This window comes from Hylobates moloch, unplaced genomic scaffold (genome assembly GCF_009828535.3).
Source record: "Hylobates moloch isolate HMO894 unplaced genomic scaffold, HMol_V3 SCAFFOLD_11, whole genome shotgun sequence".
Taxonomy (NCBI): Eukaryota; Metazoa; Chordata; class Mammalia; order Primates; family Hylobatidae; genus Hylobates; species Hylobates moloch.
The window spans coordinates 79,899,335-79,917,803 of NW_026652286.1; the positions used below are offsets into that span (position 1 = coordinate 79,899,335).

At 35.5% G+C, this 18,469-nt stretch overlaps 1 protein-coding gene across 4 annotated transcripts in view; it reads right to left on the reverse strand.

Annotated features, from left to right (window-relative positions):
• Positions 1 to 18,469, reverse strand: part of CWF19L2 (CWF19 like cell cycle control factor 2) — a 147,894-nt gene that overhangs the window by 33,747 nt on the left and 95,678 nt on the right. For 3 of the 4 annotated variants that reach the window (XR_009215545.1, XM_032167290.2, XM_032167291.2), the window contains exons 13-14: positions 13,267 to 13,479; positions 8,692 to 8,808 (exon numbers count right to left, since the gene is read on the reverse strand). Coding sequence is in view for 2 of the 4 variants with exons in the window: in XM_032167290.2 (XP_032023181.1) it covers positions 8,692 to 8,808; positions 13,267 to 13,479 (330 nt within the window). In the remaining 2 variants the exon portion in view is untranslated. Of the gene's footprint in view, positions 1 to 3,252; positions 3,330 to 8,691; positions 8,809 to 13,266; positions 13,480 to 18,469 lie in introns of all 4 variants that reach the window. The other variant, XR_009215546.1, reaches the window with a different exon arrangement.

Here is an 18,469-nt window from a genome sequence, read left to right on the forward strand (position 1 = left end):
TCATTGATCTCTGCTCTTATCTTTATTATTTCTGTCCTTTTGCTTGCTTTGGATGTACTTTGCTCTTCTTTTTCTAGGTTGTTGAGGTGAAGGTTTTCCCTCTTTTCTATAAGTATTTAGTGCTATAAATTTCTCTCTCGGCACTCCCTTAGCTGTGCCTCATAAATCTTAACATGCTGTAATTTCATTGTAATTCAATTAGATTATTATTTTTTTAATTTCTCCTGAAACTTCTTTTTAAGCTCTATTGAAGTGTATTATTTAATTTCCAAGTGTTTGGGAATTTTTCTATTATCTTTCTGTTATTAATTTCTAGTTTGATTCCACTGTAGTCAGAGAATGCACTCTGTATGATTTTAATTATTTTAAATTTGTTGAGGTTAGTTTTGTGGCAAGATAGAGTCTATGCTCTGAAAAAAATGTTTTCTAATATTGTTAAGTGGAGTGTTATACAAATATTGATTAAATCCTGCTGACTGATGGTTATAGTCGGCTGACTAATAGCCCCCAAAAGACATCCAGGTCCTATTCCCAAGAACCTAACAAAATTACCATATATGGCATAAGAGACTTTTCAGAAATAATTAAGAATCTTGAGACAGGAAGATTATCCTGGATTGCCTGGGTATACCTTAAATGCAATTAAAAGTTTCCTTATAAGAGGGAGGCAAAGCAAGTTGTGACTAAAGAAGAGGAGAAGGCAATTTGATGACAGAAGCAGAGACTGAAATGATGCAGCCACAAGCCAAGAAATGCTGGCAGCCCCTAGAAACTAGAAGAGGTAAGGAATAGATTCTCTTACGGAGTCTCCAGAAGGAACTAGTCAGTCAATACCTTGATTTTAGCCCCGTAAGACTCATTTGGAATCTGACCTCCAGAACCATAAGAAAATACACTTCTATAGTTTTAAGGCACCAACTCCGTGGCAATTTGTTACAGCAACAATAGGAAACTGGTGCAATGGTGTTTTTAGTTCTTTTATATCCTTGATGACTTTCGGTCTGGTTGTTCATCAGTTCTTAAAATGAGGTGCCGAAGTCTCTAACCATAATTATGAATTTGTCTATTTCTCCTTTCAGTTCATTCAGTTTTTGTTTTACACCATTTTGTGCCTCAGTGTTGGTGTACACACATTTAGGATAGCTATGTCTTCTTGGTGGATTGACCCTTTCATCATTATGTAATGTCCCTCTCTTCTTTGGTAATTTCCTCTGCTCTAACGTCTACTTTATCTGGCATAAATGCTTTCTTTTCACTAATGGCTGCATAATACATATTTTTCCATTCTTTTATATTATTCTATCTGTGGTATTATTACATTTGAAATGAGTTCTTGCAGACAGCGTATAGTTGAGTTATGAAATCTCCTCTACCAAACTATCTTTTAACTGATATACTGTTTATTGATACAGTAGAGATATTCTATTTTTATTTTTTTTGTTTTTTGTTCGTTCTTTCTACTGTTTTTCTGGTTCCTTTCTCCTGCCTTCCGATGGTTACCTGAACATTTTTAGAATTCCATTTTGATTTATCAGTAGTGTTTTTCAGCCTGTCAATTTGTAGAGTTTTTTAAAGTGGTTCTAAGAGTTGCTTTAAGGCATTACATATACATACACATATATTTAATCACAATCTACTGGGGCCATTTTACCAATGCAAATAAAATATGGACATCTTACTTCCCTTTATGTCCCTTTACTCTCCCTCAGTTAGAATATAATTGTCTTAAATACTTTCTCCATATACATTTGGAAACACATCAGACACCAGGCATGGTGGCTCACGTTTGTAATCTCAGCACTTTGGGAGGCCAAGACAGGCGTATCACCTGAGGTCAGGAGTTCAAGACCAGCCTGGACAACATGGTGAAACCCCGTCTCTACTAAAAATACAAAAATTAGCTGGGTGTGGTGGTGCATGCCTGTAGTGCCAGCTACTCAGGAAGCTGAGGCACTAGAATCACTTGAACCCAGGAGGTAGAGGTTGCATTGAGCCAAAATCATGCCACTGCACTCCAGCCTGGGTGACAGAGTAAGACTCAATCTCAAAAAAAGTTTCTGGGGCTGCCAGCATTTCTTGGCCAGTGGCTGCATCATTTCAGTCTCTGCTTCTGTCATCATACTGGCTTCTCCTCTTCTTTAGTCAAAACTTCTTTCCGCCTTCCTGATTTTCCAGGATTTTTTCTTTTATCATTTCCTTTCTGTTTAAAGAACTTCCTTTAGCTATTCTTTTAGGATAGCTCTGCTGATGACAATTTCTCTTTGTTTTCCATTACCTAACAATGTCTTTTCTCCCATATTCCTGAAGGATATTTTCACTAGAAACAGACTTCTTGCTTGACAGTTATTTTCTTTCAGCACTTGAGAAATGTGCTACTTCCCTCTGGTCTCCATGGTTTCTAGTGAGAAATACGCTGTCATTCAAATTGTACTTTCCTTATAGCACTTGTTATATTTTCCTAATTGCTTGTTGAAGCATTTTTATGAGGGTTGCTTTAAAATCTTTGTCAGATAATTAGAACATCTCTGTTATCTTGGTGTTGGTGTCTATTGATTACCTTTTTTATCCTAGTTGAGACTGTCTTTATAATAAGTTATTTTCAGTTGAAATCTGGACATTTTGAGAATTAAGAGACTGGATCTTGTTTAAATTTTCTGTTTCATATGGCTTTTCCTAATACTGCTCCACCAGAAGAAAGAGAGATACCACCTTATTACTGCCACATGAGGATAGAAGTTCAGGTTCCCAGCTTGGCCTCTGTTGACACTCAAAAATGGGAGAGACTACTCATCACTGCTGGGTAGCAGATGGGAATTCTAGGTTCCCATTAGGCTTCCACTGATACTATCCTGACTGGGAGGAGGAGGCATGCCTCGTGCCTCCCCTCTACGTGGTTTCCACTCATTGTTACCTTCACATGCCTAGTGTTACTTGCACAAAAAAAAAAAAACTAAAAAACAGAATCAAATAGGAAAATATACAAATTTGCTATTCTGACAGCTTTTCAGATTGTCTCTATTTTGTTACTTGTTACTATGCTTATAAACTTTTATTTATTAAAAAAAACTTTATTGTTACTTATTTCAAGATCTAGTCCTAGAGTGAGAAGATAACCTTATATACTAGAAAAAGGAAAATCATTAACAGAGTGGAACTATGTATTTGTAACCCAAACTTTTTCAAAGAAGAAAAGATGTACATAAAAAGCAACAGCAATAACAATAATAAAAGTTTAAATAATCCAAAAATTACCTCACAAACATCCTCACTTCATGTTTGTTCATACTCCCTTTCTGGCTTAATTACTGGATGATTGTTCTAGATTTTATCTGGAGAATAGTGAAGAAGGCAAACTCAAAGTGTCACGAATTACAAACAAAAACTGAAAAAATACTAAATTAGTGTTGCAAGAATGGTTCTGTATTATAAAATATATAAACCTCATACTAATAGCTCCAAGGAGGATACACACACATTTAAGTACTTCTCCTCTCTCTTTCTCTCTCTATATATACACACACATATATATAGAATATTTTAATTTACAAATATGAGTTTAATGGAATAATTTGAGTTTGATCAACATCAAGCATGATGTTCTCCATACTCAGTAACAAATATGCTATACAAAAATATTCATTTTTTAAAAAGTTATGTAACAACTAAACAATGGGGAAAGTTTTTGTAGTTCCATATCATAAATCAAAACTGTTTGATATTTAAGAGAGACAGAGTTCCCATGTTATGGAGATGACATGAAATTCCCATATTCCTAGTAAAAAACACTTCATTCTTTGGGTAACCACTCCTTTCCACATTTCTAACCTATCATTATTCATCTAATTGCCCATTCCTCATTTAGTCAATGCACCCAGACTACAATTTCTTATAATCAGTTTAAGGAAACTATACTGCAGAATGTTGCAGGTCCTTTTGTATCACCACAGTAAAAAAAATCAAGTACCTATGAATACATAATTTTGACATTAAAATTAAAGTACTCCTTAAAACTATTAACGCTATATAGGACTGATTTTGGAATATTAATGCTACGATTTAGATGTTTTAAAAATATAACATGTTTAAATATAAAGTTATCAAGTTATCCCAAGGTAAATGTTATGCAACAGAACAGAACACATGTATCCCTACTCTCTCCACAGAGTAACACCTCAAAAATGAATTTAAACAATTGTTTAAAAGGCCGAAGCTACTTGAACAAAGGAAATGAGAGAAAACACAATGACAAATCAGATCACTCCATAAGATCCGACTTAAATGCCAGAAAGTTGGCTCATACCTTGGGGAGGGGAAAAAAGGTTAGCAGTAATAACAAAGAAACCCATGCTACACTGCAGAACCTTCAAAAAGCTCAGGAGTTGGCAGCACCAATCAAGTACTTATGGAAGTGGAGGTGAAGGTGTAGCTAAAAACAGATGACTTAGAGGAAAGCCTATTAAAAAAGCAATCAACATGCCAGATCCCCTCCTCATCATCAGAACTATAGGATTATCCTCTGGAAAAGGTAAAACAAGGTAGCTGGGCTAGAAAACCAGACACAGTTGAGAGTTTACAGTCTGAAAACAGGGGTGTTATCAGAAAGGTTACTTAATGTCTGTACATGTTCAACACTGCCACCTCCAGCCTTCTTCCCCCATTCAACTCCCAGAACACTGGCAAGTGGGCTTAGATGACAGGAGGTTGAAAGAGTCTTTTCTGCAGCCCAAAATCTCCTTAAGGTGATAAGCAACTTCAGCAAAGTCTCAGGATACAAAATCAATGTACAAAAATCACAAGCATTCTTGTACACCAATCACAGACAAACAGAGAGCCAAATCATGAGTGAACTCCCATTCACAATTGCTTCAAAGAGAATCAAATACCTAGGAATCCAACTTACAAGGGATGTGAAGGACCTCTTCAAGGAGAACTACAAACCACTGCTCAATGAAATCAAAGAGGATACAAACAAATGGAAGAACATTCCATGCTCATGGGTTGGAAGAATCAATATCGTGAAAATGGCCATACTGCCCAAGGTAATTTATAAATTCAATGCCATCCCCATCAAGCTACCAATGACTTTCTTCACAGAATTGGAAAAAACTACTTTAAAGTGCATATGGAACCAAAAAAGAGCTCGCATCGCCAAGTCAATCCTAAGCCAAAAGAACAAAGCTGGAGGCATCACCCTACCGGACTTCAAACTATACTACAAGGCTACAGTAACCAAAACAGCATGGTACTGGTACCAAAACAGAGACATAGATCAATGGAACAGAACAGAGCCCTCAGAAATAACGCCGCGTATCTACAACCATCTGATCTTTGACAAACCTGACAAAAACAAGCAATGGGAAAAGGATTCCCTATTTAATAAATGGTGCTGGGAAAACTGGCTAGCCATATGTAGAATGCTGAAACTGGATCCCTTCCTTACACCTTATACAAAAATTAATTCAAGATGGATTAAAGACTTAAATGTTACACCTAAAACCACAAAAACCCTAGAAGAAAGCCTAGGCAATACCATTCAGGACATAGGCATGGGCAAGGACTTCATGTCTAAAACACCAAAAGCAATGGCAACAAAAGCCAAAATTGACAAATGGGATCTAATTAAACTAAAGAGCTTCTGCACAGCAAAAGAAACTACCATCAGAGTGAACAGGCAACCTACAAATCGGGAGAAAATTTTCGCAACCTACTCATCTGACAAAGGGCTAATATCCAGAATCTACAATGAACTCAAACAAATTTACAAGAAAAAAACAAACAATCCCATCAAAAAGTGGGCAAAGGACATGAACAGACACTTCTCAAAAGAAGACATTGATGCAGCCAAAAGACACATGAAAAAATGCTCATCATCACTGGCCATCAGAGAAATGCAAATCAAAACCACAATGAGATACCATCTCACACCAGTTAGAATGGCCATCATTAAAAAGTCAGGCAACAACAGGTGCTGGAGAGGATGTGGAGAAATAGGAACACTTTTACACTGTTGGTGGGACTGTAAACTAGTTCAACCATTGTGGAAGTCAGTGTGGCGATTCCTCAGGGATCTAGAACTAGAAATACCATTTGACCCAACCATCCCATTACTGGGTATATACCCAAAGGACTATAAATCATGCTGCTATAGACACATGCACACGTACGTTTATTGCAGCACTATTCACAATAGCAAAGAGTTGGAACCAACTCAAATGTCCAACAACGATTGACTGGATTAAGAAAATGTGGTACATATACACCATGGAATACTATGCAGCCACAAAAAAATGATGAGTTCATGTCCTTTGTAGGGACATGGATGAAACTGGAAAACATCATTCTCAGTAAACTATCGCAAGGACAAAAAACCAAACACCGCATGTTCTCACTCATAGGTGGGAATTGAACAATGAGAACACATGGACACAGGAAGGGGAACATCACATTCCGGGGACTGTTGTGGGGTGGGGGGAGGGGGGAGGGACAGCATTAGGAGATATACCTAATGCTAAATGACGAGTTAATGGGTGCAGCACACCAACATGGCACATGGATACATATGTAACAAAGCTGCACATTGTGCACATGTACCCTAAAACTTAAAGTATAATAATCATAAAAAAAAAAAGAGTCTTTTCTGAAGGTCTAGCTAGCCCCAAGAAAAAGACCTAAAGTTACTAACATTGGCTATTTCCTAATGAAATGGCCCCACATATCACTCCACATTAAAGTTCACTGTATGTAAGCATCAATGACCCTCCTTTTTCCCCACCTATCAATTTGGAATATTTTTTTAAATGGGCTTACAGTGTTTGCCTACAGCGTATGTTCAAGAAAATTTGTATAAATGATAACAAATTTAGAGGGAACCAAGTTTCACTATATATTAAACAAAACCAGCAATTTGGATCTTATTTGAAATCTGTAATTACTCAAGTATGCTATGCCAAAACATCTTTGCATCTTCTATTAAATAGGAAGTCTAAAACTACATTTAAATATTACTAGATACTGGTGATTTTTAAAACCACTTGAAAGAAGTGGCTCCTGCATTGCAACATTTGGCAACAACATTTTGTGCTAAGTCAAATCTTCTTTTAATATATCCAATAAAAGGGGTGAATAATCAAAGATATTCACTAGGGTAGAATTAATTTGAGTTGTACATATTTGAAAGTAAAATAACAACAACAGCAACAACAAGAGCAACAGCAAACTGTTCTTCTTCAAGCTAGGATTCAAATATTTCATTAGTTCACTAGCCTACAATAATTGATAACTTCTAACAATTATTTTCCTTTCTCACACAAAAGGGGCTATAACACCATTATTTGCATAAAACAATTTGGCTTTTCCTCTCTTTCCCAGTTTTCCATAATACACTTGGCTTCCAAAATCTGCTAAACTATAATGTAAACTACACTACAAATACACCATATATTTTGGCAGAATTAATGAATTACTTGATTTCTTCATTTCTTACAGCACCTAAAATATTATATTCGTGAACTCAATATCTGTTAAATTGAATAAAAATCTTCATCCACTTAAATTGTTTTCATTAAGCAACTTGATTTCTTATAGAAATATAAAACACATACACATTGTATTCCTATAATTACTTAAAACATTTTTGACACTTCATTTTGTTCTAAATTAAATCAGTTTTACATGTATAAATTTTTAAAAGGCATCCTGGAAATGTTCTAAAATAATTCTAAGAACTGAATTTCCATACTTTCCACCTTAAATTACCTACTGGCATTGGCATCCACTACTAGGAAAACCGAAACTTTCACATCAAAAAGACTTATATTCTTACTTTTGCTTGGTTGCAATGCAATAAAACAATCTACCCTTTTAACTTTCACAGCAAAAACTTTAAAATTATAAGGTATACAAGACTAAATTTCATTAAATGCCATCAAAACATCTCTTCTTTTGACATACTTATCAGCATGCTGCAAAGACTAGTCGTCTCTTGTGCAGCGCTAACTTACAATTTTCACATTTTCCAATTAAGGCTCCCTGTAGCCCCTATTCAGTTGTCTGGCATTAGAAGAATAAAGAGTTTTCTTCCTTTCTTTTCTGGTCATTATTAGGTCTTGAAATAATTCAGCAACAATTTCACCCATGTTGTGCCTTTCACTCTCTTAAAGCATCAGCCACAAAAACAAATCCCCGAATCTAAAAGCTGGGCCAGATTATGAAGGAAAAAGAGCAGAAATTAAAGCTAGTAACAAAATCACCACAAAAACACAGCAGCAGAGAAGGCCAATTCTATCACAGGAAAACACGGCAACCGCTAAATATAAAACCTCTGACTCCTCAAATTTCTTTTCATTATCTGAAAATGTCTTTCCTTTCAGCTGCAATTTATTGCCTTACTGTGGTAAGAATGATTCTTTCATGCTACAAAGGAAGTGTTGAAATCTTAGACTGATTTTTTTAAGTAAAAATAATTATTACTTTGTCACAGTTTATTTCGTAGATAAAAGGTCTCAAAATCTGGAAAATAAAATGATGGAAACATCATGATCCGCAGATATATACAACTATGAAAACACATGCGTTTAAGTTTAGAAACTAAAATCATTAAATGAAGGTATAAAACCTATTGGAATTTATCACAATAATTTACAAAAATTGCTCATGAGTTTTAAAATGATAATGAACATTTATCATGCTGACCTGGATCTCCTCCCAGATGTCTTCATCCAATAAAGTAGCTGCTCTATGGTGCTGCAAAGGGACTATCAGGCAGTGCCCCTCAGTAAGAGATCGTACGTTGGGTAAACATAAATAAACCTATAGGGGAGAAATACAAAAGGTGAAATGTTATTGCTATTTATATGTTATATATTTATATGTTAATGCTATTTATTCTCAGTTGTAACAGATGAGCCCCTAGTAAAAAACAATGATAAATATTTAATGAATACTTACTTAAGAATTGCTTTTGTAAACGTTAATATTTTTAAAGATATTTAATATTTTTAGAGGCATCAGGATGGCTTTTAATAAACTGAAAATTTAGAGCACAGATCTCAATTTTCACTGTTTTACATCAGACAAGGATTAAGATTAGGCAAAGAAGAGCAGAATGAATGATACAATATCCTTAATCTGAAGGAGCTAGATACTTTGGCAACTCTTGAAACCACAGTTTTCACAAAAACAAAAAGACACATGGCCTGGTAATGGTAGTCTAACTGTTGCCTGTTTATCAGGCCTTCCTTCTCTGATTAGCTGAGAAAAGAGAATTAACTCAGCTAAGAGGAAGAGGAAATGACCTCGGAATGGCTTTACTGCTCTGTTTATTTACATACATGTATTACCTAAAAACTGGTGCTAATTTTCCATTTTATACAAACTGTCTTTAAAAAAAAAGGTTAATCAGTATGCATACAGAGAACAAAAGCATTACAAAGGGCTTGATCTTTTCTTATTTCTGTTATATTTTGCTGGGTTTTAGCTAGAAATATTTTGCATGGCAGACATTATTTATTTAATAGAATAACTCAAATGTTTAAAACTTCGCTGACAAACAAAAAAGTAGGAGTGGACATGGATATCTACCTAAAATTACAGTAAAATCACAAACATGTTCATGAAAAAAAGAAAGATTAAGGGTCATGGGTATGTCTATAGACAACTTATAAGATTTAGAAAATGAAATATTTAAAGAAATCACTGAATTTTCTACATAATCACTGAGATAAAGAGCCAGGTCCAAGTGTCAATGATAGGTCAAATAAGTTGTAATAAAATTCATTTTTAAAAACATTATAAACATAAAAATCACCTAAAATTGGTATCAAAATCAGTTTTTCAAAATAATAATAGATACATAAAAGAGAAAAGAAAATTAATAAATACCTAAATAAATTAGAACACACAAAAAAGCAATACCTTTTTTTATTTGACAGAGAAAGCAGAGCTACTGATTGACTGATCAATAATTACTGAGGGCCAATTACATGCCGGGCAGTGTTCTACATGCTAGGAAATCAACAACGTGCAGGGACACAAATCCCTACCCATAAGGAGCTTATGGGGTGCTACAGATTGAATGTCTGTGTGCCTCCAAAATATACACATTAAATCTTAACACCCAAGATGATAATATTTGCAGGCAGGGGACTTTGGAAGGGGATTAGATCATGAGGACAGAACCCTCATGAATGGGATTAATTATCTTATAAAAGAGGCCCCAGGGAATGTTCTTGCCACTTCCACCATGTAAGGACACACCAATAAGATCGGTGGCTGTGAACCAGGATGTGGGACCTCACCAGACACTGAATCTGCTAGCACTTTGATCTTGGACTTTCCAGCCTCCAGAACTGGCTTCAATAAATTTCTGTTGCTGATAAGCCATCCAGTCTACGGTATTTTTTACAGTAGCCCGAACTAAGACATGAAAGAAGAAATACAAATGAACAATGTAAATGTAAAGTAAAATGTACAAGACGTCAGATGGTGATAAGCGGTACTAAAAAAATAAAGCAGAAAAAGGTATAGATAGTGTCTAGGGAGAAGTTAGGAAGCCTCCCTTTAAAGTTACCTACTAGGGTAACATTTGAGAAGATATGTGAAGGAAGGAAGGGGAGACACAGGAAGAAACTCCCAGGCAAAGGGAAAAGCATGTGAGGAGGATGCATACCAAGTGTGTTCTCCAGATTGTCAAACAGCCAGTGTGGCTAAGCTGAGAGGATGAGAGGAAGGCTGACAGACAGTGAGGTGACAGGAAGAATTGGGCCTGTAGGCCTCATAGGCGACAATAAGGATTCCAACTTTGGTCTAAAAGCCAAATCTGACTAATGTTGACTTAAAGTCAAAAAGATCACTTGCTACTGTATAGAGAAAGGGCAAAGGAAAGAGGCAGAAAGAACCATTAGGAAACTATCACAGGAGTCCAGTAATAAATGATGATGACTTGAGCCAGGGTGGTAGAAATAAAGATTATGAAAGTGGTCAGAACAGGAATATATTTTGAAATATAGCCAATAGAATTTAGAAATGGACAGTAAGGAGTGAGAGAAAGTAAAGGACTCAGCATTACTCCAAGGTCTAATGCAAGCAACTGGAGGATGAAAGTGACATTTACTAAAAAGAGGAAGACTATGGGAGGGTTAGTGTTAGCTAAAGGTAAAGGTGGAGACGGGTATTAGACCTTTACCTAAGTTTGAGATGTTTACTAGATATCCAAGTGGAAAAGTAGGTTGGATACATGAACCTAGAATTCTAGGAGATATTTGGGTTAAAATGTAAATTTGCTAGTGGTCTAAAAACAGTAGTCATGAAATGAACAGAACATCTCAGACAAAGATATCTCTATTATAGCATTTTAAGAGAGTGTAAGCAAAAATTCTGAACGTCTTCTGTAGTAGATTGCACAAATGCATCCAGTTATTTACTACTCCATATACCCAAACCCTTCACAATGTTACTCTGTAGCTCCTCCCATCAAGAGGTGGAGTGCAAACTGGCCTTATGACTCACGAGGGCCACAGAATATGGTAGAAATGATGATGGTCAGTTCCAAGTCTATGCCTCAAGAGGCCTTGTGTACTTCTGCTAATTCTGTCGGAATGAGCCTAGCTCCCATGTGAAGAAGCCTATGCTAGCCTACTGGAAGATAACAGACCATACAAAACAGAATGATTTGAATGTTGTCTTAAGCCACTAAATTTTGGTGTAGTTTGTGTATGAATGCTAGCATATCTCCTCTTCCCCCACTTAAAGGTATAAATGGAAGACTAGATAATTCTCAGGTCTGATGTATAAAGTCTTTACACTCCTGAGGTCTGAGATCCAGTAAGGGTAGTACCCACTTAAGACAGCTTGTAGTTCCCAGAATGAACTATGTGGTTGTAAACCTCAGTGTCTTTGCTTGTATTGTTCTGTATTTCCTAAATACTGAAATGTATCCTATTCCACCTTAAAATGTAGCACAAGACATACTTCTTCCCGAAAGCCTTCCTTGATAACTCTGAGGTAACTTAAATATTCCTCCTTCGTGTTCCCACAATACTCTTGCATTTATATCACTGCATTAAAATTGATCTGGTTATGTTTGCCTGCTCCCCATAAAGCTGTAAGCAACTTGAGGAGGTTTTAGGCATATTTATATTTCCAGTACCTAGTACTAGAGGCTGACAAACACTAGACACTCAGTAAATACTTGGTAACTGGATGAATTACCAAGCAGTTTTTTGTTTCTTTTTCTAAATCAAATTAAAAGTAATGACTAGAATCAGGCAAAAATATTAAAGAATGAACATAACTCTTAAGTTATAACCATGTTGTTTACATGAAAGTTGGGAAAGGAACTTAGAAAAATAAATATAAGTAATTAGTTAAGATGGATTTTTAAAAATTATTTAATTTTGAATGGGATTTTGACATTTATCTTTTTGTTAAGTATAAAGGAAAAGAGAAGAAAAAGAAGGTAAGAAAACAAAAGAAGCCAGAATGGACACCGATGTAACCACCTCAACAACCTAAAGATATTAAAGACTAGGGATATGTGTATGTATACAATAAACAACATATATATGTATATGTATGTTTCCCAAACTATTCGTTCCTGAAACTAGCATTCATTCATTCATTCATTCAACTTCTACTTTTCTCACTGACTCCACTCCTGCCTTCTTTCTGCAACATCAATGCTAAGCTCATTTCCTCCTCAGGGCTTTTCACTGATGGTCCTTCCTGAAACATTATTCATTCCTATCTTCGTGTTACTTGTCCTTCCCATTTTATGCATCTTTACTAAAGTTCCTCAGAGAAGCCTTCCAGACTACCTTGTGAAAAAAATACCCCCATCATTTTCTCCCATTTCCTCACTTTACTTGCTTTATGACAATTCTTTCAAATCAGGGCAATTATTACTTTATTTACTGCCTTATTTCACTAGGCATAAGGTCTAAAAGTCTATCTGATTCTCAACTTTTCCCCAGTGACTAATTAGAGTATGGCATATATTAGGTATACAAAAATTATTTACTTAATGTAAGAATTAAATCAGTAAGTATTTATTGAAATGAATTACTATTATGTACTACAACCAGGGCTAGATGCTTTGTATACAATGGAGAGCAAAAGTTGTCTCTGTCTTCACGGAGCTTAAAAATTATTAGGGGAAGGACCCAATAAACAAGTAAAACAAACAAAATAATAAACTTCTTCAAGTTATTCTATAAAGAAACAAAAAAAGTTCTATGACAATGTAAGCAAAGGATAGTAAACACTTCTTACCTTAACACCTATTGCAACAATAAGATGCTTGGGAAATTGTGAGCTGTCAAAACAATACAGACATTTTTCCATTTGTGCAGCAAGACTACGATGCTCAGCAATAGCTTTTTTACGTTGGTTCTCTTCCTCTTCACCAAGACGTTCTCTCTCAGCTGCTTTGGAGACAAACATGTCATCCAGGGTGTAATAGTCTCCATCTGTTTTTCCCATAAACTGAAAAACCAAAATAACAGTAATAGAGAGTAGAAGGTATTGATTAAGATTTTACTGTACTGTGGTATCCTAAATCTGTATCTGTAAGTTCTATGATAAAACTAATACATTTAAAAGAAAAGAAAAAACATGATTAATATTTGTTTCATCTTCTAGAGTCAATATCATCATCATCACCACAGCTAAAGTTTACTGAATATTTACTATATACAATTCTATAAGACTTGTTCATGTTTTATACTCCTATGTGGTGGGGACCATTAGCATTTTCAACTAATAGATGAGGAAACTGAATCACAGAGAGGTTGAAACTGAATCACAGAGAGGTTAAAACTGTAACTTTAAAAATTCACATATACACTATATAGAACACGGAACTTTTTTTTTTTTTTTTAACCACATCTCCAGGTACCTTCTCCATATATCTCCTAACATGAACTATGGACAGATTGATGCTTTCAAAATACAAAAACACAAATTTTATTTTCTTATTTTATGTACCTCCTTAGGTACTTAGAGAGTTCTATACTGTGTACAGAATGAAGTTCAAACTCTTGAGCTTGAAAGCCAACTAAATCATACATACATAAAGTCATAATGGTTTAAAGCTTAGATTCCACAGTCAAAATGACCACGGTAAAGTTCTATCTCCTGTATGTATAACCTTGAACATATTATTTAATTTCTCTGTGCTCTCTCTATGCCTTATTTCCTAATTTTACAATGGTTATAACAATACTGCCTCAGTATCCCTTATCCAAATGCTTGGGACCAGAAGAGTTTTAGATTTCCAATTTTTTCCGATTTTAGAGTATTTGCATATATATAATAAGATATCATGGGGATGGGATGCAAGTCTAAAATGAAGTTCATTTATGTTTCCTATGTACCTTACATGCATAGCCCTAAGGTAACTGTATATAATATTTTTAATAATTTTGTGCATGAAACAAAGTTTATGTATTCTGAACTATCAGAGACAAAGATGTCATTATCTCAGCCACCCATAAAGAATTACAGCACATTTACACTTATGTATACCTGCTGCATTGGTACATGACTGCACAGTTATTCTGTCCTTGGCATCCTTATTTCCTGACAGGCTGTCTCATCAGTTGTAGTAAGTGTCTTCCTGGGTCAACCCATGAGGTTTAATTCTACTCATTTTTCAATACTATGGTAAGAATTAGCTGTCATTTCCATCAAAGAAACTTCCTCCATCTTGCAAGCCCCTCCAATGTGTACTTGTACTGCCATCAGTCTCAGGATGACTACACTGTATCATACTCATCAACTTGTCTTTTTTTTTCCATTACACTGCATTCTACTAAGTGTAACAGAAGTACTAAAGTACTAAGTGTAACGTAAATTACTTAGTGTGATGGAAGTATAAAAGTACTAAGTATTAAAAACAAAACAGGCCAGGCACGGTGGCTCATGCCTGTAATCCCAGCACTTTGGGCGGCCAAGGCGGGCGGATCACGAGGTCCAGGAGTTTGAGACAAGCCTGACCAACATGGTGAAACCCCATCTTTACTAAAAATACAAAATTAGCCAGGCGTGGTGGTCCATGCCTATAATCCTAGCTACTCAGGAGGCTGAGACAGGAGAATCGCTTGAACCGTGGAGGCGGAGGTTGCAGTGAGCCAAGATCGCACCACTGCACTCTAGACTGGGCAACAAGAGCGAAACTCTGTTTCAAAAAAAAAAAAGCAACAACAACAAAAAAAAACAAAACTACATGTTATCATCAAATACAAAGCAATAACAAGATGCTTGGATGTTAGCATTTTAAATGATTTGAAGATGGAGCAGTTCTATTCATGTCAAAGTAGATTTCACAGCACATAGTATTATGAATGATAAAAGGTCACCTGATAAAGGAGTCATAACATCAAGAGGACACAACATTCTGTAGATTATGTAAGTTGAAAAGAAAAATTTTAAGAGGACATAACAATCCTGAAGTTTATATACCTAATAACAGAGCTTCAAAATGTATAACAAAAAACTTGATAGAACTTCCAAAGAAACAGATAAATCTCAACTGTAATCACAGATTTTAAACACCTCACTCTCTATAATTGGTAGCACAAACAGAAAAGCAATAGCTACGTAGAAGACTTGAACACACTATCAACCAACTTGACTTAACTGACATTAATAGAAATTCCACCCAACAGCAGCAAAATACACGTTCTTCTCAAGTGTACGTGGAACATCAACCAAGATAGATGACATTCTGGGTCATAACACAAGTCTCGATACATTTAAAAGGATTCTAGTAACTTAAAAGTATGTTCTCTGGCCACAGTGGAATTAAAAATCAGTAACAGAAATATTTTTGGAAAACTGCCACGTACTTGGTATTGTGCACTTCTGACTGACCAATGAATCAACAACAACAACAAAAAAAAGACAATGAGAAATGATTTTAAACAGCAATAAAACAAAAATACAACGTATCAGAATTTGTGGTATGCTGCTAAAGCATAATTTAGAGGGAAAATTATAGCATTAAACTTGTGTATTAAAAGACAAGAAAGGTCTCAAATCAATGATGCCAACTGCCACCTTAAGAAACTAGAAAAAGAAGAAAAAATAAAACCCAATGTAAATAGAAGAAAATTTATTTAACACCATTACTGATAGAATCAGGCAAAAAGATTATTACCAAGGCATTTCTTAGAGCACACCGACTTCCTTGTTTCTACCAGCAATTTAATTTTTTCTTCCACAATATTCCACATATTAGTCCTTGTATACTTCTTGACTTTTCCACGTTTGCCTATTTATGTAAACTGTATTGCCTTACAAATTATTATTTTAAATTTATTTAAACTTTATATCTTCATCTAAACCATAATTCATTACATTCTAAAAAATATCAGAACTGGTCACTAATCATTTTCATGAAAAAGTGTCCAACTACATGCTAGATACTAATTCTAATCCAAATATTTCTGCAACACAGAAATTTTTATTTTCACTTGACAGATTAAAAACTGAGGCTAGGCCAGGCGCAGTGGCTCACACCCTGTAATCCCAGCATTTTGGGAGGCGGAGGTGGGCGGATCACCTGAGGTCGGGAGTTCGAGACCAACCTGACCAACATGGAGAAACCCTGTCTCTACTAAAAATACAAAAATTAGCCGGGCGTGGTGGCACATGCCTGTAATCCCAGCTACTCTGGAGGCTGAGGCAGGAGAATTGCTTGAACCCGGGAGGTGGAGGTTGCTGTGGGCCAAGACCACGCCACTGCACTCCAGCCTGAGCAACAAGAGCAAAACTGTGTCTCAAACAAAACAAAAACAAAAAACGGAGGCTAACAGAAACTAAGTAACTTAACCAAAATCACACAGCTATTAAAGGACAGAACCAGGAAACAAAACCAGTTGGTCTGACTACAAAACTGCAGTGTCTGGGATACAAGAGAGGCTTTCTCCCTTAAGAAATCAATGTTTGAAACACAGAAAGGGTACACTGTGAATATAGTCTATGAAGCAGAATAAAGAGCTAGAAGAAAACTTATTTCATCTAGAATAAACATACCAAATCAAGTCAAGGTACTTAACAGTGGGAATGCAGATATCTAGTAGGTATTTATCTTATCCAAAATATATTAACAGGAGCACAATACAAATTTATACATACATAACTGTGCCCTCATTGTGTTTTTGGAAAGTTCATAAATGATCACAGAAAATATTCAATTCAAATCCAATGTTTTATACATGGAAAATGGTATGTCTACTCTTAAATCTAGTTTTCATGGATGTTGCCAAACCTCTCTGATTTATAGTGTTTGAATTGAAAATGATACAGTCTTGCCAATTAAGTCTGACTAATTCTTCAATACAAATGAAATATGGTCCTCACTGATCCAGGAACAATTAATTCCCTCCTCCTACAGCCTCATATTATTTGCATTTGTACTCATTATCTTTTCTTTGGGCTTTGATACAAAATATTTTTAATTTATCAATCATATATACCTCTTCTATGACCGCTAGCCTACTGTATTCTCGTTATTTGAGAGTAACAATCAACATTTTTTAACAGATAGACTGGTAAAAGATAGTGGAGAATGTACTAAGTGTAAGATGGAAAAAGTGAACAAAACTGCTGGATGAAAGGAGATAAAGAAGAAAGGAGCATGAAAATACACCTCTTCATCATTTGGACAGAATCCTTTAAAAAGCTGATTATATTATACAAAATCAATTTGGCACACAATAAACACAAACTAAATGACAGTGAGTTAGCCATTTCACACTCACTAGGATGGCTACAATCAAATAGATAATAACAAGTCTTGTCAAGGATGTGGTAAAATCAGAACCCTCATACACTACTGATGGGAATGTAAGATAGTGCAGCTGCTTTGGAAAACAGTCTGGTAGTTCGTCAAACAATTCAACATAGATTAATTAATAAAATATTAAACATACGGCTTACCACAGGGGTGCCCAATCTTTTGGCTTCCCTGGGCCACATTGGAAGAAGAACCATCTTGAGCCCCACATAAAATACACTAACACTACCGATACCTCATGAGCTAAAAAAAAAAATTGCAAAAAGCTCGTAATATTTGAAGAAAGTTTACAAATTTGTGTTGGGCTGCATTCAAAGTCGTCCTGGGCCACATGTGGCCCATAAGCCATGGGTTGGACAAGGTTGAGTTACCATATGACCAAGAAACTCCACAATGTAGTATTATTTAGCCATAAAAAGAATGAAGTACTGATACTTGTTACAACATGGATGATATATAAAAACATTATGCTCTAACATTTAAGTCTTTAATCCATCTTGAATTAATTTTTGTATAAGGTGTAATTACAGAAGGGATCCAGTTTCAGCTTTCTACATATGGCTAGCCAGTTTTCCCAGAACCATTTATTAAATAGGGAATCCTTTCCCCATTTCTTGTTTTTGTCAGGTTTGCCTAGTAGGGACAGACTGACACCTCACTCGGCCAGGTACTCCT